Raw genomic sequence first — 22316 nt, forward strand, 5'->3', positions numbered from 1 at the left:
TTTCATTGTTTGGTGTTGTTGGTTGCTTTCTTTTTGTTGAAGTTTTAAGAGTTCTTTGTATATTTTGGATAACAGTTTTTAAAATCAGAAGTATCGCCCTAGCCGGTTTGGCTCAGTGGATGGAGCGTCGGCCTGGGGAGTCGAGGGTCCCGGGTTTGATTCCGGTCAGGGGCATGTGCCTTGGTTGCGGGCACGTGCCCAGTGGGGAGTGTGCAGGAGGCAGCTGATCGATGTTTCTCTCTCATCGATGTTTCTGGCTCTCTATCCCTCTCCCTTCCTCTCTGTAAAAAATCAATAAAATATTAAAAAAAAAATCAGAAGTATCTTTTACAAGTATTGCATATGGGACTTAAGGCCATGAGACTGGATGAGCTCATTTAGGGCTGCACTGTCCAAAAAACCATATTGGAGGGAGGAGATATAGAAAGTTTCCATTGAGAAGGTTCTATTGAACAGGAGTCAGTATACATAAAAAAGAAGACAGAGCCCTAGAGCCTTCTAGTATTTAGACATTAGCAGATGAAAAGGAATCAGCAAAAGAGGCTTGGAAGGAGTGACAATTGAGGTAGGAGGGAATCTATGAGGAGGGTGTCCACAGGCCAATTGAGAAAAGTGTTCCAAGGAGCAGGGAGTAATCACTTCAGTCTTGTGATGCTGATGGGTCAAGTAAGATGAGGATTGAGTGACAGTTGATTTGGTAATATCAAGGTTATGAATGACCTTGACAAGAGTTGTTTTAATGGAGCTGTGGGCACAATAGCCTGATTGGCATGAGTGCAAGGAAAAAATGGGAGAGGAGAGACTGTAGAGTGGTACACAAGAGGAATTGGCTATTGATGGGAGCATATAGTTCATTTATTATAAAGTGAAGGGGGAAGCTGGGTATAGGTAGAGATGAAGGTTGACTGGTAGAGTTGGTGATGAGAGAATGTGTTTTTGTATTTTTAAATTGAAGTATAATTTACATGGTTGTAAAATTCACTCTTTTCATGGACAGTTCTTTGAGGCTTGCCTAACTCATACAGTCATGTATGTACCACCACAATAAAAATGTAGAGCACTTTTAAAAATACACATTTTTATTGATTTTTAGAGACAGAGGAAAGGAGAAGGAGAGAGAGCGATAGGGAGATAGAAACATTGATGATCAGTTGGCTGCCTCCTGTACAGCCCCCATTGGGGATGGAGCCTGCAACTCAGGCATGTGCCCTGACTGGGAATTGAACCGTGACCTCCTTGTTCATAGATCAATGCTCAACCATTGAGCCATACTGGCCAGGCAGTTTGTGCCCTTTTGACATACTTCCATCATCATTGTGTGTGTTTAACACTCTTCTGGCACTACAAAATATTCCAGCCTCATCGTCTATATTTCCTGCCCTAGCCTTAGAATCAGCCATTTCTCCAAAGAGTCCTGGTTCTTTATTTTAAAAAATTATTTTTTAATTATAGTTGACATACAGTATTCTATTAATTTTAGGTGTACAACATAGTGATTAGTCATTAATATACTTTACCAAATGATTGCCACAGTAAATCTAGTAACCACCTGTCACCATACATAATTATTATGTTATTTTTGACTGTATTTCCTATGCTGTATATTACATCCCTGGGACTTACTCTATAGCTGGCAGTTTGTATTTCTTAGTCCTTTTCACCTTTTTTGCTCACCTTCCCTATCTGTTTATGGTTCCTTTTACTGGAAAATAGTTTTAGACACTGAGATCTGGGTGCTGGGTGTGCTCTTGCTACTGAAGGATTGTTGCTTCTAGATCCTGAATTATTTATTTATTTATTGATTGATTGATTAAAAGATAGTATCTGTATTGTTTTTCTCTCATTACAATAGTAAAATGTACTTTAAAAAAATATATTTTATTGATTTTAGAGAGGAAGGGAGACAGAAAGAGAGATAAAAACATCAGTGATGAGAGAGAATCATTGATTGGCTGCCTCCTGCACTCCCCCTATTGGGGATTAAGCCCGCAACCCAGGCATGTGCCCTTGTCTGGAATCGAACCTGGGACCCTTCAGTCTGCAGGCTGACGCTCTATTCATTGAGCCACACCAATTAAGGCATACTTGTTTTTTTTTAAAAAAAAAACAACCGTCAAATGTCACAAAACTCAATAGACCAAAACCTTTAAAGCCCCCTTGGAGCCAACCTCCTTGGCTCCGGTCTTCCACTTCATCATCTGGCCCAGGGGTCCTCAAACTTTTTAAACAGGGGGCCAGTTCACTGTCCCTCAGACCGTTGGAGGGCCGGACTATAGTTTAAAAAAAAAACTAGTCGGCTGCTATGCAACAGGCAGCGGAGGCAAAAACACCCGGCGGGCCGGATAAATGTTTTCGGCGGGCCGCATGTGGCCTGCGGGCCGTAGTTTGAGGACCCCTGATCTGGCCCATCAGCTTATCTTGTCAGATCAACCTGCAAAATCTATCTTGACTCCTATACTGGCTGTCACCTTCACCCTATCTCCCTGGCCCAGGTCCCCCAGCATGATCTTCTGGACCCTGACAGTAGCCATCTAACTGGTCTGCATCCTGCTGGACTGACTCCTCCTCAGACTTTTTTACCCTCTGCAGCCACTGGTAGGCCCTGAATTTAAAAAAACACACACTTTTATGATATTCATTTTCATGACAGTTTGCAGTTATATGGCATTGAATTAGGAAGAGAGCAAAGATGCTATTCTTTTAAAAATTTTATTTAAAGAATATTTTTTCTTTTATTTAAGGAAAAGAGAGAGAGAAATAGAAACATCAGTGATGAGAGAGAATAATTGATTGGCTGCCTCCTGCACAACCCCCACTGAGGATCGCAACTTGGGTATTTGCTCTTGACCGGAATTGAACCCAGGACCCTTCAGTCTGCAGGCAGATGCTCTACCCACTGAGCCAACCGCTAGGGCAAAAACATTTTTTCTTGATGTTTAGAGAGATAGTAAGGGGAAGAGAGAAACACTGATGTGAGAGCACAACATTGGTCAGCTGCCTCCTGCACGTCTCCTAATGGGGATCAAGTATGCAACCCGGGCATGTGCCCTGACCGACAGCCTTTCGGTGCGTGGGAAAATGCCCAACCAACTGAGCCACAATGGCCAGAGCGAAACTTAATTTTTGAAAAACCTTTTATTGAGGTCAGAATGTACAGATCTTAAGTGTGTAACTTGATGAACTTTAGTCATGTATACACCTGTGTAACCACCACCCAAATCAAGATATAGACACTTTGGGTACATCAGAAGACCTTTTTTCCCCCATTCCCAGTTACACAAGCCCCCTCAGTCCCCAAGGGAACCACTATTTGTGGCCATGAATTTAAAGTGAGACCTATCAGCATGTTGAATGTATTTTCCAGCCATAATCAGTTGTCTAGGTGTAGTAGTGGAGAATATCTTCAGTCTGATTTACCTAGTGTTGAGGTTTACCCAGGCAGGTATGATGAGGGAGAGAGGGGTCAGGGAATTGTGTGTCTATGCAAGGAAGTGAGATTAAAGATAAGATTTCCAGGATGAGCCCTCGCTGGTGTGGTTCAGTGGTTAGAGTGTTGGCCCTCGTACCTAAGGATTTCGGGTTTGATTTCCAGTCAAGAGCATGTACATAGGTTACAGGTTTGGTCCCCAGCCCTGGTAGGAGCACATGCTGGAGGCAACCAATAGATGTGTTTCTCTCACATCGAAGTTTCTCTCTCTCTTTGCTTCTCCTTCCCTCGCTTCCACTCTTTCTAAAAATCAATGGAAAAAATATCCTCAGGTGAGGATTAAGGGGGAAAAAAGATTTCCAGGATGAGAGTGAGGGTCAGAGCAACCAGAAGGAACAACTTGAGCAAAAGTACTCAGGACTCAAAAACATGGTGTATTCTTAGACTCTGGAGAGGGACCAGATCAGGAGGGGTGGGAGATTGGGCTAAAAAGGGAGATTTTAAGCAGGAGAGAGACAGGGTCAGGTCTCTTGTAGAACCAGAAAAGTGGTATTAATTCAGTCACCAAGTATTTATTGCATGTCTCTGTATCAGACTCTTGGCCAGTACTAATAGAGGGGTATAGAGGTTGCCTGATGTCAGTTGTTGGTGAGAAATGATTGTGGTAAAGAGGAGAAATGAATTCAAGACATTTCCTGAGTCAGAAGTGTCAGATGTTGATTAATGGAAGTGGTGAAGGGATAAGGAGAGAGTTAAGGCATCAGAACAGCACAGTTTTTCTGCAGCTTAATAGTTAGCCCTTTGTTTGTCATTAAATACAACTTTCATCCCCATCCCCTCTCCAACAAAGGCTAAGGATGGCTTATAATGTTATTTTTGTGCATAGAAGTCTTTTTGCTTTTGGTGTGTGCTCTGAATCAGGAATGGAGGCACACTCTAATTTCTGCTATATGTTTGCAGAAAAGCTATTTATATAGGGAAGAATCTGGAAGCAGCCTGAGTGTCCAACCCATGGGGGAAAAGTTTAGGCAAATTCTGGGCTGGCCATCAAGTACACTATTTTTTTTTTTTTTAATATATTTTATTGATTTTTTACAGAGATGAAAGGAGAGAGATAGAGAGTTAGAAACATCGATGAGAGAGAAACATCGATCAGCTGCCACCTGCACATCTCCTACTGGGGATGTGCCCGCAACCCAGGCACATGCCCCCGACCGGAATCGAACCTGGGACCTTTCAGTCCGCAGGCCGACGCTCTATCCACTGAGCCAAACCGGTTTCGGCCATCAAGTACACTATTAGGTGGTTAAGATAAAATACACCTTATAAGGATAAGGATGTGCATCACTTATAAGGATATTTACCTGTGAAGTCAAATTAAGAGTAGAAGGCTCTTCCCTGGGTTTAGAGCAGTGGTTCTCAACCTTGGCTGCACATTAGAACCACCTGGGAATCTTTTTAAAATCCTGATTTCTGGGCCTCATCCTCCGGAAATTCTGTTTCTTTGTTATGGGGTGGGGCCACAACATTAGTAACAAAGAAACAGAATTTCCGGAGGATGAGGCCCAGAAATCAGGATTTTAAAAAGATTCCCAGGTGATTCTAATGTGCAGCCAAGGTTGAGAACCACTGGTTTAGAGTCAGGTTTGGATACTGATTTTAGTTACCTCTTCCTAGTAACTCTGTTTGAACCTCCATTTGCACAAATGTAAAATGGCTACGTGATAATAACTTCTTAAGTCCTCATAGGATTATGGTAAAGATCCAGTGGTCTACGGTATTGGGAAAATTAGATAGATCTATGCAAAAAAATGAAACTAGATCACCAATGTATACCACATATAAGAATAAACTCAAAATGGATAAAAGATTTAAAATATAAGTCGTGAAATCATAAAAGTATTAGAAGAAACTATGGGCAGCAAAACTGAGACATCTCTTGTAGCAATACGTTTACCAATACATCTCCTAGGGCAAAGGAAACTAAGGAGAAAATAAGCAAATGGGACTACATCAAAATAAAAAGTTTTTGCATAGCAAAAGAAACCATCAGCAAATGAAAAGATAGCCCACTGCATGGGAGAACATATTTGCCAATGATATATTTGATAAGGGATTAATTTCCAAAATATATAGGGCACTCATACAACTTAACAAAAGGAAGACAAACAATCCAATTAAAAAATGGACAAAGGACCTAAATAGACATTTTTCAAGGTAACTAGTTTTTAAAATTTTTACTTATTAATATCTTTTTTTTTCTAGAGAGAGATAGGGAGGGAGACAGGGAGAGAGAGAGGGAAGGAGAGAGGGGGGGTTTGTCGTTCCACTTATCTACTTACTTATATTTTCATTTGTTGATTCTTTTTTAAAAAAAAATATTTTTATTGATCTCAGAGAGGAAGGAAGAGGTAGAGAGAGATAGAAACATCAATGATGAGAATCATTGATTGGCCGCCTCTTGCACACCCCCTACTGGGGATCGATCCCACAACCTGGGCATGTGCCCTTGACCGGAATTGAACCAGGGATTTTTCAGTCCACAGGCTGACGCTCTGTCCACTGAGCCAAACCAGCTAGGGCTTTGTTGGTTCTTTTATGTGCCCTTACTGGGGATTAAACTCACAACCTTGGCGTATTGGGACAATGCTCTAACCAACTGAGTTACTCAACCAAGGCTGTAAGTAACTAGTGTTATTAGTTTCTGTCCATCCTACCAGTGTTTCTCTATTTAAATGCAATCAAGTAAACCTGTATGTTATTTTATTTAAAAAAATTTTAATCCTCACTTGAAGATAGTTTTCATTGATTTTTAGAGAGAGGGGAGAAAGGGAGAGATAGAGAGAAAGAGAGAGTGAGAGAGAAACATCGATCAGTTGCCTGCTGCCCACATGCAGCATAACCATGGCTGGGGATCAAACTCAAAACCTAGACATGTGCTCTGACTGGGTATCAAACTGTGACCTTTCAGTGTATGGGACAATGCTTCACATCGGCCAGGGCCTATATACTCTTATTTTACTCTTTTGTAACACAAAAGGTATCATAAGATATACATTCTTCTGTAGCTTGCCTTTTATTTTTTTAAAAAATATCCTCTCTCCTTGACCTTGAGTGAGAATTTATTTATTTATTTATTTATTTATTTTTTAAAATATATTTTATTGATTTTTTACAGAGAAGAAGGGAGAGGGATAGAAAGCCAGAAACATCGATGAGAGAGATCGATCAGCTGCCTCCTGCATGCCCCCCACTGGGGATGTGCCCGCAACCAAGGTACATGCCCTTGACCGGAATCGAACCTGGGACCCCTTAGTCCGCAGGCCGACGCTCTATCCACTGAGCCAAACCGGTTCGGCTGTAGCTTGCCTTTTAAAAGTTAATTTGTCTTGGAAATTTTTCTGTATCAATTCATAGAGTGTATTCTCAGTTGTTTTTTTTGCATAATATTATTGTGGATGTGCCAGGCAGCATATAAACCCAATAACCATGAAGCTATTGATTGATACCTGCCCATTAAATACTTTTCAAAACTTTAAATTTAAGTTTATTTATTTTGTTATGGTCATTTTTTCTCAATGGTTAGAGCATCAGCCCATGGACCAAAGGGTTTGAGTCCTGGTCAAGGGCACATACCTCGGTTGTAGGTTTGATCCCTGGCCCCAGGAGGCAACCAATCGATGTGTCTCTCTCATGTCGATGTCTCTCTCTCTCTCTCTCTCTCTCTCTCTCTCTCCCCCTCTCTCTCCTCCTCTCCCCCTCTCCCCCTATTCCCTCCCTTCCACTCTGTCGGAAAATCAATGGAAAAAATATCCTCAGGTGTGAGGATTAAAAAATAAATAAGTATGTTAAAAAAATGAGCTTATTTATTTTATTTATGCACATGTATTATGTAATTAAATCCTTATAAAAATCTAAACAAGTGAAAGTCTCTTGGACATTCCCAATCCCTCTCCCCTCCTCAGAGATAACTTTTGGTATCAGTTTGGTGTTCAATATCTGCTTCTTTCTGGCTAATATTTCCATTAGAAATGTGATTCCCAGCTGTAATGTTAGTTTGGAAACTAGAGTCTCATCAGTGGCTGTTACACAGCTCAAGTTGGAAACTCCCCCTGCCCCTCTTTTTTTCTCTATACAGATTCCAAGATTCCATTATTTTTTAAAAAAATTATACACATTCCATTCTTGTCTCCTTTTTTGTTAGTCTTGTTGCATCTTCTCCAGCTCCCCTATGGTTGTCCAGATATTTAGATTGAATCTGATAAAACTAATATTTTTGTAGGTAAAAAGTAGTAGATTATCAGCAGTTTCATGTGGTTCACTGTAATAGTTTTAAAGCTTATTTGGTTCATGTGTCTTGTTTTCCTCAAGGGCAGGGGCCAGAACACCATTCCTTTCAAGACCTGGAATTGATTGGCCCAAAGTCACTTAATAAAAGTTCTGTTGACTGATGATTTGAGCTGTTCTCAGGGCAACTAGCAATTGTGTTTCACCAAGTCTTATTGGGTTGATCTCCTTTTTTTTCCTAGAGAAAAAGCCTCTTTTTTTAAAAAAATATTGTTGAAAGTATTACATAGGTCCTCCTTCCCCCTCAACCCCCTTAACCTCTACCAGCCTGCTCTCATCCTCCCTGCGCCCCCCCCCCCCCCTTTACTCCCCAGGCCCTCACCACCCCATTGTCTGTGTCCATGGGTTATGCATATATGCATACAAGTTCATTGGTTGATCTCTTCCCCCCCTCCCCTTCCCTACCTTACCTCTGAGGTTCAACATTACCGGGTTGATCTCTAAGATCAACTGTCTCTGTTCTCTGAAATGCAGTTGGGCTTCTTCATCCTCCATGAGTGACTTGCATCATTGTCACACTTTAGAGAAGTAGAGAGAACCACTTTCTCCTTAGGAGACCTTGCTGACCCCTTGGTTACTGTTGATCCTCCTAGAGAGTTTTGTGTAGTCTGCAGATAGTGTGCTGCCTGTGCACTGTGAGGTTTTTTGAGCCAGGAAGAAGCTTTAGGCTAGCTGAGGGCCCAGAGGTCCTTCAGACCCTGTGCAACAGAGTTGCTAGCCTAGGAAGTTGGAGTTGATTCTATGGATCCAGTCTTGGCTGAGTAGCTCAGTTGGTTAGAGCAGCGGTTCTCAACCTGTGGGTCGTGACCCCTTTGGGGGTTGAACGACCTTTTCACAGGGGTCACCTAAGACCATCGGAAAACACATATAATTACATATTGTTTTTGTGATTAATCACTATGCTTTAATTATGTTCAATTTGTAATAATGAAATTGGGGACTGCTGGTGGTCCATGAGGGTTGAAAGGTTGGCAACCGCTGACATAGAAGACACTGACCAGTGCAAGTTCAAAAGAATTTGGGGTTTGTCCTGAGGTTGCCAACTTTTTATTTTGCCAAATAAGGATATTTAAAATAAGTGTATAATTATATACTTTTTATAGTTAATACATGCTCATGGTACATTCAAAACATAGAAAAGGTTATACATCGAATAAAATGAGTCTCATACTTCCTCTTCAGTTTCTTAACTATCCAGTTCCCCTCCCAAGAGGCAAACCGGTTGCTTGATCATCCTTCCAGAGATAGCCCACACAGTTAAAACAGGTAAAAATGTATTGATATCTCACCATTCCCCCAAAGAAATAGTAGTGCATTCATAACCATTTTGAATCGATTTCCCCCTCCACTTTTCTTAGAAACCTTTTAAAATCAGTACATAGAGAGCTGCCTAATTTTTTTAAATGGCTGCATAATATTAGTTAGTACCCGAATTTAATTAAAACCAGTTACCATTGTTTTAATTAAAAATATATTTAACTACCAGGAAGTTAGGAAGAATGTGATTTTTGTATAAAGAAAAATTCTGTAAATTTTATAAATTTAATTCTGTGAAAAATTAATTTTATGCATTGGCCAAAGACCTGTGATAGTAAACCATTAACAAAAGGGCTTTGAATAGGAGTGTTAAGGCAGGTTGTGTTGTTTTAGGGAAGCTCACTAGTCTTTGGTAGGCTAAATGAATAATAGAGCGGGAGAAATATAATTGAGATATCCATGTCCTTCTCCCTATTTTACAGAGAGGAAACCTCTTTCATCTCCCACAATTGTACTACTCAGTTCATCAGATCTTACAGTTAGCTGTTCTGCTGTCAAGACATCTTGTATTTATAGCAACTTTATGTCAGTTGGATTGGAGTAGGGAGACTAGTTTCAGAGCTATTTAATCCCTTCTGTTAATATTTTTTGAGCAATTAATATATGGTTGTACTACTAGGAATTTTGAAAAGCATATCCTTTTAGTCCTGTGTGAGAAATACTCACATGAAGTGTTGGGGGCCTAAATTTGGATAGTGACTGAAATTGAAATGGTAGCTGGAGTTTGAGAGCCTTGGAATTGGAGAATTGACAGGACATGTGACCTTGGGGAAGAATAGGAAGAGTTGCATGCATATGCTGAACATTTATAGAATGCCCAGTACTTGCAGCCTACTGTGATAGATTAACATCCTCAAACTGCTTTAAAGGATACTAGTGTAATATTGAAGAGGACATAGCATACAGACACAAGCAGCAGGCCTATTCATTTAGGTAGCACTTATTTATTAGTACAGCGATGCTAGTAGATACAGGAAAGGAAATGATGCAAATCCAAGTTGCAGGGAGAAAATATTGGTAGAATCTAAATTTTCTCAACTTAGAATAGCAATCTGATTAAGAGAACAATTGCATGCAATATTTTTCATTTTTATTTTTAACCAGTTATTTATTTTTGGAATAACCAATACATTTATGTGGTTGAAAAATGAAAAAGTATTAAAAGATATACTACAAAAAGTCTCCCTCTCACTTTTGCCCTTTCCATACGCAGTTCCTCCCTTGTATCCATCAGGTTTAAATGCTGGAAACAGAAACCACTCTGGGTACTTTAACCACAAAAGGGTTTAACACAAGAAATTGGGTACTTATAAATTGTTGGGTTGGAGGAGTAGGGCCCACGGGGGCTCCCTTAAATTATCAGTCTGAGGGACCCACCACTGAAACTGTGATCTGTAAGTCAGGAAGTTACTGTTACTGCCACCCTTCCACCACTGCTGCTTGACCGACTCAGGAAGCTAGTGACTAGACATTAGCCCCTTGCTACTACAGACTAGCACATCACTATCATCTGGGAGCTTGTTTAAATATTTTAGGCCAAGCTCCACCTACTGAATCAGAATCTACATTTTATAATTTTTTATAAATATATTTTTATTTATTTCAAAGAGGATGGGAGAGGGAGAGAGAGAGAATCATCAATTGGCTGCCTCCTGCACCCCTACACCGGGATCGAGCCCACAACCTGGGCATGTGCCCTGACCAACTGGGAATTGAACCGTGACCTCCTGGTTCATAGGTCCACACACAACCACTGAACCATGCTGGCTGGGCCTGATGATATGTATTACAAGAAAGTTTGAGAGGCCTTGCACTGGAGCTTTAGATCTGGCCACTATAGGTTGCCTCTAAATCCATGGTCTCCATGAACTTGATTGCCAATTTTTAAATGTTTTATTGATTTTATTTTTTTTATTTTTTTATTTTTTTCTGAGAATTTTATTTTATTTATTTATTTTTTTAAATTAAATCTTTATTGTTCAGATTATTACATTTGTTCCTCTTTTTTCCCCCCATAACTCCCCTCCTTCCAGCTCCCACCCCACCCTCCACCCTCACTCCCCACCCACTGTGTTCATCCATAGGTGCATGATTTTTGTCCAGTCACTTCCCGCATCTCCCACACCCCTTTTTCCCCCAAGAATAGTCAGTCTATTCCCTTTCTATGTCCCTGATTCTATTATAATCACCAGTTCATTCTGTACATCAGGTTATTTATTCACTTGATTCTTAGATTCATTTGTTGATAGATGCATGTTTGTTGTTCATAATTTGTATCTTTACCTTTTTCTTCTTCTTCCTCTTCTTAAAGGATACCTTTCAGCATTTCATATAATACTGGTTTGGCGGTGATGAACTCCTTTAGCTTTTCCTTATCTGTGAAGCTCTTTATCTGACCTTCAATTCTGAATGATAGCTTTGCTGGATAAAGTAATCTTGGTTGTAGGTTCTTGGTATTCAGCACTTTGAATATTTCTTGCCATTCCCTTCTGGCCTGCAAAGTTTCTGTTGAGAAATCAGCTGACAGTCGTATGGGTATTCCCTTGTAGGTAATTGAGCCTCTTTCTCTTGCTGCTTTTAAGATTTTCTCTTTGTCTTTTGCTCTTGGCATTTTAATGATGATGTGTCTTGGTGTGGTCCTCTTTGGATTCCTTTTGTTTGGGGTTCTCTGCGCTTCTTGAACCTGTAAGTCCATTTCTTTCTCCAGGTGGGGGAAGTTTTCTGCCATTATTTCTTGAAATAGGTTTTCAATATCTTGCTGTCTCTCATCTTCTGGCACTCCAATGACTCTGATATTAGACCGCTTAAAGCTGTCCCAGAGGCTCCTTACACTATCTTCACACTTTCGGATTCTTTTTTCATTTTGCTTTTCCAATTGGGTGTTTTTTGTGGAATCTTTGGTTTGATTATTGTACTCCTCTGGTCTGCTATTGGGTATAATATTCTTTATTTCAGTCCGTGTATGCTTACTTTCTAATTTCTTTATCGTAGCATCGAGGGTCTCATTAGTTTTCGAGAGGCTCTGCACAAATTTATGGCAAGCCCTCAAAATTGCGATTCTTAGCTCCATATCCTCCATTTCTGTCATGTTTTTTTGTCTCCGCATCTTTTATGCTTTCTTGGTGCACCCCCTTGTGGTCTCTGTGCGCAGTCTTGTTCTAGCCAAGCCTTAATTGTTGTAGTTAACACTAGAGGGATTTGACCCCCAGGCCGACTGGCTATAGGAATCAGCTGTATGGAAAACGTCTGCCTTCTGGGGAGGCGCTAATCCAGCCTTTGCCTGAGGCGATCGGCAAATGGCTGTGCGCAGAGTTTGGGCGGGGCGGGATCAACAGGGCGGGCGGAGGGAGCAGTTATGGCCACGCTCAGTCCCGTTCCCAGAGGCTCTGCTTCTCAGAACCCCGGCAGCCGCTGCAAACCTCGGAGAGAAAGCTGCCCTCAGGTTCCAACTGATGCCGGATCCCACTTCTCCCGTTTGAGTCTGGGTCCCTAGAGACTCGCCCGGATCTGGAGCCCAGAGTCTGAGACTCACTCCCGACAGAAAACGACAACCGCGCCCTCAGCCACCAGCCCGCTTTGCGCGCGCACCTCGGTACCTTTGTATTTTCCACACTGCGCCGCCTCTGAGCCTCGATTTGCTGTTCTCTTTCCTTCTAGTTGTAGAGTCTCTCTTCAGCCAGCCTTCCTGTGGTTCTGGGTGATGTCCGTTCAGTCTTTTAGTTGTATTTTTGAAATGGTTGTTTGCGGCAGCGGTCTCCGGTGTTTACCTGCGCCGCCATCTTGGTCTCCTCTTTTATTGATTTTAGAGAGAGAGTAAGGGAGATGGGGGGAGAGAGAGAAACATCAATTGGCTGTCTCCTGTATGCCAATGGAGCCTGCAACCCAGTCATGTGCCCTGACTGGGAATTGAACCGGTGACCTCTTGATGCATTTGCTGTGTGGGATGACACTCAACCAATTGAGCCACACTGGCCAGGGTTGATTGCCAATTGTAAGGGAGTCAGGGAAATGTAGTTATTGGTTTTCCCAAATCTCAGTCTAGAAGAGTGGAAAAGAGATTGGAAGAGTTCATCTACTGAACTGACCATATTTATACAAGTAACCATTATTAGTTTCTTGTGTATCTTCCTAACTATTTTATGTATATTTAAGCATATATGAATATATTTATTTTTCATTTAAAAAATAGTAATAACTTATCATACACAGTATTCTGTACCTTGCTCTTTTCATTTAATATTTCATCTTGTGAGAGCTTTCTGTGTCATGACAGAACCATCTTGTTCTTTTTAACAACTGCATGGTATTCCACTATATGAATTGCAAAATTCTTTTTTTTGTTTTTGTTTTAATTAAATCTTTATTGTTCAGATTACATTTGTTCCTCTTTCCCCCCCCCCCCCATAACTCCCCTCCTCCCAGTTCCTGCCCCACCCTCCGCCCTCACTCCCCACCCACTGTCCTCATCCATAGGTGCACGATTTTTGTCCAGTCTCTTCCCGCATCTCCCACTCCCCTTTCCCCCCCAAGAATAGTCAGTCCATTCCCTTTCTATGTCCCTGATTCATTATAATCACCAGTTCATTCTGTACATCAGATTATTTATTCACTTGATTCTTAGATTCACTTGTTGATAGATGCATATTTCTTGTTCATAATTTGTATCTTTACCTTTTTCTTCTTCTTCCTCTTCTTAAAGGATACCTTTCAGCATTTCATATAATACTGGTTTAGTGGTGATGAACTCCTTTAGCTTTTCCTTATCTGTGAAGCTCTTTATCTGACCTTCAATTCTGAATGATAGCTTTGCTGGATAAAGTAATCTTGGTTGTAGGTTCTTGGTAGTCATCACTTTGAATATTTCTTGCCATTCCCTTCTGGCCTGCAAAGTTTCTGTTGAGAAATCAGCTGACAGTCGTATGGGTATTCCCTTGTAGGTAACTGAGTTTCTTTCTCTTGCTGCTTTTAAGATTCTCTCTTTGTCTTTTGCTCTTGGCATTTTAATGATGATGTGTCTTGGTGTGGTCCTCTTTGGATTCCTTTTGTTTGGGGTTCTCTGCGCTTCTTGGACCTGTAAGTCCATTTCTTTAACCAGGTGGGGGAAGTTTTCTGTCATTATTTCTTCAAATAGGTTTTCAATATCTTGCTGTCTCTCATCTTCTGGTACCCCTATAATTCTGATGTTGGTGCGTTTGAAACTGTCCCAGAGGCTCCTTACACTATCTTCGTATTTTCGGATTTTTTCATTTTGCTTTTCCGGTTGGGTGTTTTTTGCTTCTTCACATTTCAAATCTTTGACTTGATTCTTGCGCTCCTCTGGTCTGCTGTTGGGAGTCTGTATAATATTCTTTATTTCAGTCAGTGTATGCTTAATTTCTAGTTGGTTCTTTATCACAACATCGAGGGTCTCATTAGATTTCATGAGGCTTTCATCAAGTTTATCGGCAGTTTCTAGCAAATTATTGAAAGCCCTCAAAAGTGCGTTTTTTTAGCTCTATATCCTCCATTTCTGTCATGTTTTTTTGTCTCCGCATTTTTTATGCTTTCTTGGTGCACCCCCTTGTGGTCTTTGTGCGCAGTCTTGTTCTAGTTAAGCCTTGATTGTTGTAGTTAATACTAGAGGGATTTGACCACCAGGCTGACTGGCTGTGAGAATCAGCTGTGTCTGCAGTGGGAAAACTTCTGTCCTCTGGAGAGCTGCTAATCTAGCCTTTGCCTGAGGCTATCCGGCAAATGGCTCTGCGCAGGGCTTGGGTGGGTCGGGTCGCAGGGGATCAACAGGGCGGGTGGAGGGAGCAGTTATGGCTGCTCTCAGTCCTGTTCCCAGAGGCTCTGCTTCTCAGAGTCCCTGCAACCGCTGCAAACCTCGGAGAGAAAGCTGCCCTCACGTTCCGACTGATGCCAGACAATCCCGCTTCTCCCGTTTGAGTCTGAGTCCCTAGAGACTCGCCCGGATCTGGAGCTCAGAGTCTGAGACTCCCTCCTGATTGAAAACGACAACCGCGCCCTCAGCCACCAGCCGGCTCCACGTGCACCTCCGTACCTTTGTATTTTCCACACTGCGCCTCCTCTGAGCCTCGGTATGCTGTTCTCTTTCCTTCTAGTTGAAGAATCTCTCCTCAGCCAGCCTTCCTGTAGTTCTGGGTGTTGTCCGTTCAGTCTTTTAGTTGTATTTTTGAAGTGGTTGTTTGCGGCAGCAATCTCCGGTGTTTATCTATGCCGCCATCTTGGTTTTTTTTTTTCTGCAAAATTCTTAAAATTGAGATTGTCTCACCCTATCTGATTTGGCTTAGTGGATAGAGTGTCAGCCTGTGGACTGAAGAGTCCTGGATTCCGGTCAAGGGCACATGCCCGGGCTATGGGCTCGATCCCCAGTATGGGGCGTGCAGGAGGCAGCGGATCAATGACTCTCATTATTGATGTTTCTATCTCTCTCTCTCTCCCTCCCTTCCTGAAATCAATACAAATATATTTTTTAAAAAATTGAGACTGACTAATACAGTCTGGGTTGCATGATCATTCTAATTTATTGGTACATGTGAAATGTAATCTAGTTGTTAAATGTTTACTTCCTATTTCTTTTGTGCCCAGGTCTTGTGTATCTGGCATCTTGTTTAATTTGCATTACAATCCAGTGTGCTGTGTATCCTTCCTCCACTTCACATGAGGGGACTTTGTAAGGTTAATTTAATAGTTCATATCTTAGGCATATCAAGGTTGGGATTTGAGCTCCATGCCTCTTAGTCTCCATAATTTGTGATTGGACACCATTATGTAGAGCCTCTAAATGATGGTTTTATTTAGTACTTTGATAACCTATTCCTTTGGAAAGAGATTTGGAAGGGTACTGTTTTAGATATTTTGGGTGGGTATTTATAGGCATTTCAATTTTCTTTTCTGACTTAGGTATCCAGCTCACATAGAAGATATTGACTACGAAGAAGGAAAAGTACTTATCCATTTCAAACGTTGGAACCATCGTTATGATGAGTGGTTCTGCTGGGACAGTCCTTATTTACGCCCTTTAGAGAAAATACAGCTGAGAAAAGAAGGCTTACATGAAGAGGAAGGATCTTCTGTGAGTAACAGATCTGGGAAGTTCTGTAATGAGCTGGATCAAAACCAATGAGCTGGGTCAGTAGCAGCTAGGGATAAATTTTTATTTGGGCATGTAGTTGCAACCCTGAGATCCCCAGGGAATCTGGGGCACTTGAAGAATCCCAGTTGTCATCTGCTTGAATGATGTTATTAATGGGACAGCTCATAGACTAACTTTGTTGAAACTTCACTGATGATGAATGGGGACCTTAAATCTCTTTTACACCACTGTATACCGTTGGTTCATTTATTAAGCTGATCTACTGTTTGAGCATGTATTAAGCAATCATTCCATGTGAAGTACTATGTTAGCTTCATATTAAGGTCTTTTAAAAAATATATATATTTTAGATTTTTTAGAGAGGAAGGGAGAGGGAGAGAGGCATAGAAACATCTATGAGAAAGAAACACCAACCAGCTGCCTTCTGCACACCCACCCGCTACTGGGGGTTAAGCCCACAACCCAGGTATGTGCCCTGACTGGAATCGAACCAGTGATTTCTCCGTACATGGGACGATGCTCAACCAACTGAGCCATACTGGCTGGGCCATATCAAGGTCTTTTATACGCCCTTGAAAAACTTGGACTTGACTAGAATCTGTTTTTGTTAAATTTCATCACTATGCTTGGTGCTTTCACTGACTTCAGAATGAAGGATGAGGTATTAGTTTTGAGTTTTTTAAAAAAGATATTTAGGCATCTGTAGAGATCCTGCTGCCTTTGGATCTGACTCAGCCCTGGATTGTTTCCCATTTTAACCGGGACCAGGGAACTTGAACCCTTGCTAAGGCGCCCTCCTCTCCCTCCCCCTCCCCTTCCCCATTTAGAATTGTTCACTGTTGTCCAATTTAATTGCTCAATATTTATTCTATAAAATGCATCAGTGCAAACTGTCTACTGGGAAAAGAGTATGAAATATTAAAGGTGAATGGGTATTCCTTTGGCAAATGTCCCTTTCAACATGTGGGTTTAGGTGGCATGAATGTTTCTTCCTTCACAATGAAGTAGCCACATTCCTTCTAGCTTGTATACTGGGTATATTCCCTGATGATCCTGAGCTCTTAGAGTCACTATCAAGGGTAGGATAGGGTTATCATTAGTGCTATGCTGCATTGCCCACATCTCCTAGGATGGAAAAAGTCTTGTTCATCCCTTTTGTTTTGATTCCTAGTGCTGAACAGTGAAATATCTTCCTTCATCCCAGTAGCCATCTCCCTTTCCCACTCTTGTGAATTCCAACCTTTTATGAATTCTGGTACCATATGTGTCTTGTGAAATTGGATTAGTAACAGGATCTTTTTTTTTTTTTTTTTTTAATGTTTTTTAGGAATTTCAAATAAATGAGCAAGTCCTTGCTTGCTGGTCTGATTGTCGTTTTTATCCAGCCAAAGTCACCGCTGTTAACAAGGATGGTAAGGCATTTGAGTTGTAATATTAATGACTTAGAGGGGAGTTTTATATAGTAGGGTTTGATAGTATGTTTTCAGTATGTATTTATTGGTTAGGAATCCTATCTCTTCAAGTTAATCATTGTGTCAGGAGTTAGGAAGAAATTAAAAATGGAGAGAAAGCTGGGTTAAATAGGGGAGTTTGATTCATTGCTTTCAAAATTTTAGTCATTATTTTTTAAAATAGTCATAGTTCATCTGTCACTCTGCTGGGAAGTGTATAGATTCTTGCTGTCTAGGAGTTCCTAATATAATAAAGTAAGTCCCTAATATTCCTTTTGCTTACTTGTGAATAGCCTAAAAGTGAAGTGAACGTCAACAAACATTTCTTTAAAAAAAATTTGTTTTTTGAAAGCTCTTTAATCTTTTCTTTTTTTTTAAAAAAAATTCTTTGTTGATAGTGTTACAAACATTTCTTAAAAATGTGCTTTGTGGATGTAAGGTAATTAAAGATGGTCTGTAATGTCAGAGTTGCTAGTTGAAATTGGGATGCTCAGATTTAGAGCACTGAGTTGGGATGCCTTTGCCGGATTTTAGAACATCTGAGAAGTCAGGACAAGGACTATGCCCATAGAGGTTCATTTTGCTAGTACAAAGGCAAGAGGAGGGAGATAGTATGTATTGTCAGCATCCTGACATTCAGTCAACAGACTCTGGGTTCAAGTGATATATTTTTTTAGCATTTTCTATCAGGATATTTATGATTTGTCCATGATCTCTGCAATGAATATTTAGGGTGGTCAGGCCTCTTAGTACTACTGTTATGGGTGACTGTAAGGCCAAATTGACTTTTCATTCCATGAAGTTATTACTCTGCTAAATGCTGAACCTTGGGCTGATCAAGAAGTTTTTAACATGAGAATAGGGTGAAATGATAAAAAAAAAAAAAAAAAAAGAATATTCATTTCCATGAAGCAGAATTTTTAGTTTCTCTATTGCTACATTCGCCCGCCCGCGCCCCCCCCCCCCCCCCGCCAGCTATTAGAACATTGTGGGTTAATAGATGTAGGTTTATTTATGTGTCAGATATACATTATCCTTAAAGCACAGCCCTCAGGCCTCCAAAGCAGGGTTATATCTTCTAAGTTGCACAAGCAATTACTAATCCTCTAGTTTATGATTGATTAAGAATTTTTGGGTAGTTCCTTGTTTCCTTAAATTACATTTATAAGCGTGTGTTCAAAATAAAATCCCATTACTATTTTTCATATGTATTACATTAACCTAAAAATTTATTTTTTGTTGTTGTTAAGCCTCCATTGATCTCTAGAGAGAGTGGAAGGGAGGGAAGGAGAGAGAGAGCTAGGGAGATAGAAACATCGATGTGAGAGAGAAACATAGATTGGTTGCCTCCCACCCTGACTGGGCCCTGGGATCGAACCTTCAACCCAGGTACATGACCAGGAATCAAACTCGAGACCCTTCGATGTAACCAGTGAACCACACCGGCCAGGGCCTAAAAACTTATTTTAAAAGGAAGCTGATATGTTATTAAACTGCCTCAGATCCTTTTAGTAAAAGACATAGTTTATGTTTTTAGTCTCATTTTCAAGATTAATAATTTTTTCTGCTTTCACTGTATTTAAATCATGATATGAAATACAGATGTTCTTCACGTACATAGATGTGTTCTTGAAAGTCTATTATGTTGATTTATGCTGATCAAGTCATATTTCCTCCCAGAATAATATCCATTTAAGTGTTTTCCCTTTGGGTAAATGGCTGCCCCTTAGGTCAAATGAAAGTTGTGGGTAGTAACATGGGAACTCTGTAGGTCGGAGATTGTTAGCAGAAAGGAAGCAACATAACATATCTCTTTTGTTTCAATGATATCTCAGAGTCACGTGGAGGACAGAAATGGGGCAAAAAAGATTGGATGAGGGAGCAGCAAAGGAGGAGCAGATTGAGGAAGAGGCGTTGGGGAACTCTGGGAGCTGTCTCACAGAGGGGTGGGGGGTGTCTTGATGGAGCCAGTTAAAGGCATTAGGAACCTACTTGCATTTAATATTTGGAGGGCTCAGAGCTTGGCATCATAGATTAAAAAAAAAAAAAAAAGACCTAGATCAAGGCATAATGAGGTGTTGAGATAGAGCTACCAGGAGGAGGCGCAGGGCAAGAGCAGATAGTGCAGATAAATTATAAGGGGAATGGGGAGGGACCCCTGTCTATAGTTAATAATGTTCTTTTTTGTGGGGGTGAGTCTGAAGACCTTTTTTTTTTTTTAAGTGTTTGTATTTTTATTCAGCTGTAAGCAAACAGAATTAATATAACATTCAGCAGGTCCAGGCTGGCTTTTGTTATAACAATGAACAGCTTAACGGGCACAGACTGGAGGATTTCTGGTAACCTGTCACCCAGCCCTGCAGCCCATCTAAATGGCTGTTGGTCAATAGGAAAGCGACTCTCCCTATTGTTTTTTCCATTACTGCTTTTTAAAGGAGCTAGAGCAGGATACTGATACCTAGTAACCAATCTGAGATGTAACATATTGGGGGTTAGTGGACATGCCAACTTCTGGTTGTCTGGTGAGAGACAGGGCTGTGAAAACACATCTCAGAATATGCTATCATGCACAGTTCTGGGTTTTGGCTTGGTCCCCTGACTGGAGATTGAACTCTCAACCTTGGCATATCAGACGATGTCTAACCCACTGGAGCTACCTAGCCAGGGCTGAAGTCTCTTGAAATGATCATTTAAGAGCTAGAAGTCATTGGCCACATTGTCAGCCGTGGTTAATTAAGGTTTTTAAATGTCTTTTAAATTGGGGCTTTTCAGTTTATTTCCTCCATGAACTAAAATGATAGGAGAAGAGAGTCTTGAGGCAGTTATTCCTAAACCAGTCACTTGCTGCCGTAATATATAGGTTTTATAAGCTCTGAATACTGTCCAGTAAATTTTAGTTGAAGGACATTGAAAATGAGTGGTATTTCTGCCAGAACCTGTTTTCCCTAGTTCTTGAATTTGAAGTCCTATATTATGCTGCTATCCTTACTGGTTCTTTTTTTTTTTTTTCTCTTCCCCTTACTGGTTCTTGGGGAAAGGGAAACCCTGATTAGTGGAACCAGTTGGGTGTTATTATCGCCATACTGTAGATTGTGAGGGAAAGCCTTTGTGGGAGCTCAGATTTTTTAAGATGAGATAATGACCCGTAGGTGCTGCCTTTGTGTTAGGTTTTATCTGTGGGAGCTGGTATACAGTTTCTAGTTCATCAGGATTCATTCCAGCAATTGCAGGATTGGAAGAGACAATGCTGGGCTCTATTCCCTCTTTCCCTGGTATTTTCTGCCCTGCCTCAGTTTCATCTGTAGCAGGGCCCACCACAGCTTAATGGCACTGTTAGTAGAAGCTCTGCTGGCAGGGTGCCCTTTTATTTCCTATAAAAGTCATTCTGAATTGTTGGTGTTGCCAGACGGAGGCCAAGGATATAGTGAAGTCAAATGCTATAGATTCATCTTTGGTAGGCTTGGTCTGGTTTTCTTGCTACTGTTAACCTCTCTGGTGTTTTTGCTGAGGCTATTTATTGACTGAGCAGGCTGGTGGGCGGGCTCTAGCCAGAGTGGAGAGCAACAGCTTCTGGCATTGGGAATCTGACATGATTGAATTACCAATAACTAGCAACTTTAGAGTTTCTTGAGGGAGTTAGTTATTTAGCCCTTGGAAACTGGGGAGGGCAATGCTGTATTATTTAGTTATTTCATCTGGAATTGTTCTTTGGCAATGGTAATTAAGCATCATTTAGTGTGAAGGCAGCCACACCTGGTAGCCTTGTAGACCCTGGGTCTGTGTTGTGGTAAAAGACAGGATTCTGGTTCCAGGGACTCTGTTCGGAAGCCATCTCTGGTGAGTTGATCTCAGCTCTTTGCTGGGGCTGCCCAGCTCCCCTTTTTCATGCTGGGGATGGCAGAGACCACTTGTCTGTCAGGGCTTTATGCTCCCAGTCTTGGGGGAAACTGAAAGTAGGTTCACATTTACAGCAAAATGAGGAATTGTTTCTTCCTGTTGATCTGTGTGGTTCTCTAACTTGAGTGAGCAGGCTAATCAGGTTCCTCTTCCTTAAAGTTAAATGCATATTCTTAGGTTATGTTCCTGCTTTACCCTCCTCCTAGTCAATCTCTTTGGTCCTATGTCTGAAGTCTATATTTATAACAGGAGATCCTGTGGAAACGGTCTTATTTCTAGAGTCTCTTGTTGAAGCTGTTACTATTTTTTGTTTTCTTTATGTTGTAACTGATCGTACATTTGAAATGCAGGGATGTTGGGACTATATGAACAGCTTTGCACAGAGATAAAAGGAAGGTTTAGACCTACATATGCAAGTGCTAGCTTGGCTTTTATCTTCTATGATGGGAAGGGGTTGGTGCTTTTATTTTTATTAATTCTCATCCAAGGATATTTTTTTCATTGATTTTTGAGAGAGAGTGAAAGGGAGATATTAGGGTGGGGGGAATGGAGGGTGGGGTGGAATAAGAGAGAAACATTGATGTGAGAGAGGCACATTGATTGGTTGCCTCCCATACATGCCCCAAGCAGAGCTGGGGTTGAGCATGCAACCAAGGTACATGCCCTTGACCGGAATCGGACCCGGGACTCTTCAGTCCCTGTGCCACACTCTATCCACTAAGCCAAACAGCTAGGGCCCCTATCCCAATACACACAAGGCTGGGCTTCAGATTCTTAA

General features: G+C 41.1%; 1 protein-coding gene across 2 annotated transcripts in view; it reads left to right on the forward strand.

The window, feature by feature from the left end:
* PHF20 (PHD finger protein 20) overlaps positions 1-22316 on the forward strand; it is a 127460-nt gene that overhangs the window by 38621 nt on the left and 66523 nt on the right. For both annotated transcript variants that reach the window (XM_070420224.1, XM_070420225.1), the window contains exons 3-4: positions 15998-16169; positions 17518-17602. In XM_070420224.1, the coding sequence (XP_070276325.1) occupies positions 15998-16169; positions 17518-17602 (257 nt within the window). The remainder of the gene's footprint in view (positions 1-15997; positions 16170-17517; positions 17603-22316) is intronic.

The sequence above is a fragment of the Myotis yumanensis genome, unplaced genomic scaffold (genome assembly GCF_028538775.1).
Source record: "Myotis yumanensis isolate MYYU_CA2020_CCGP unplaced genomic scaffold, mMyoYum1.0.hap1 SCAF_7, whole genome shotgun sequence".
NCBI lineage: Eukaryota > Metazoa > Chordata > Mammalia > Chiroptera > Vespertilionidae > Myotis > Myotis yumanensis.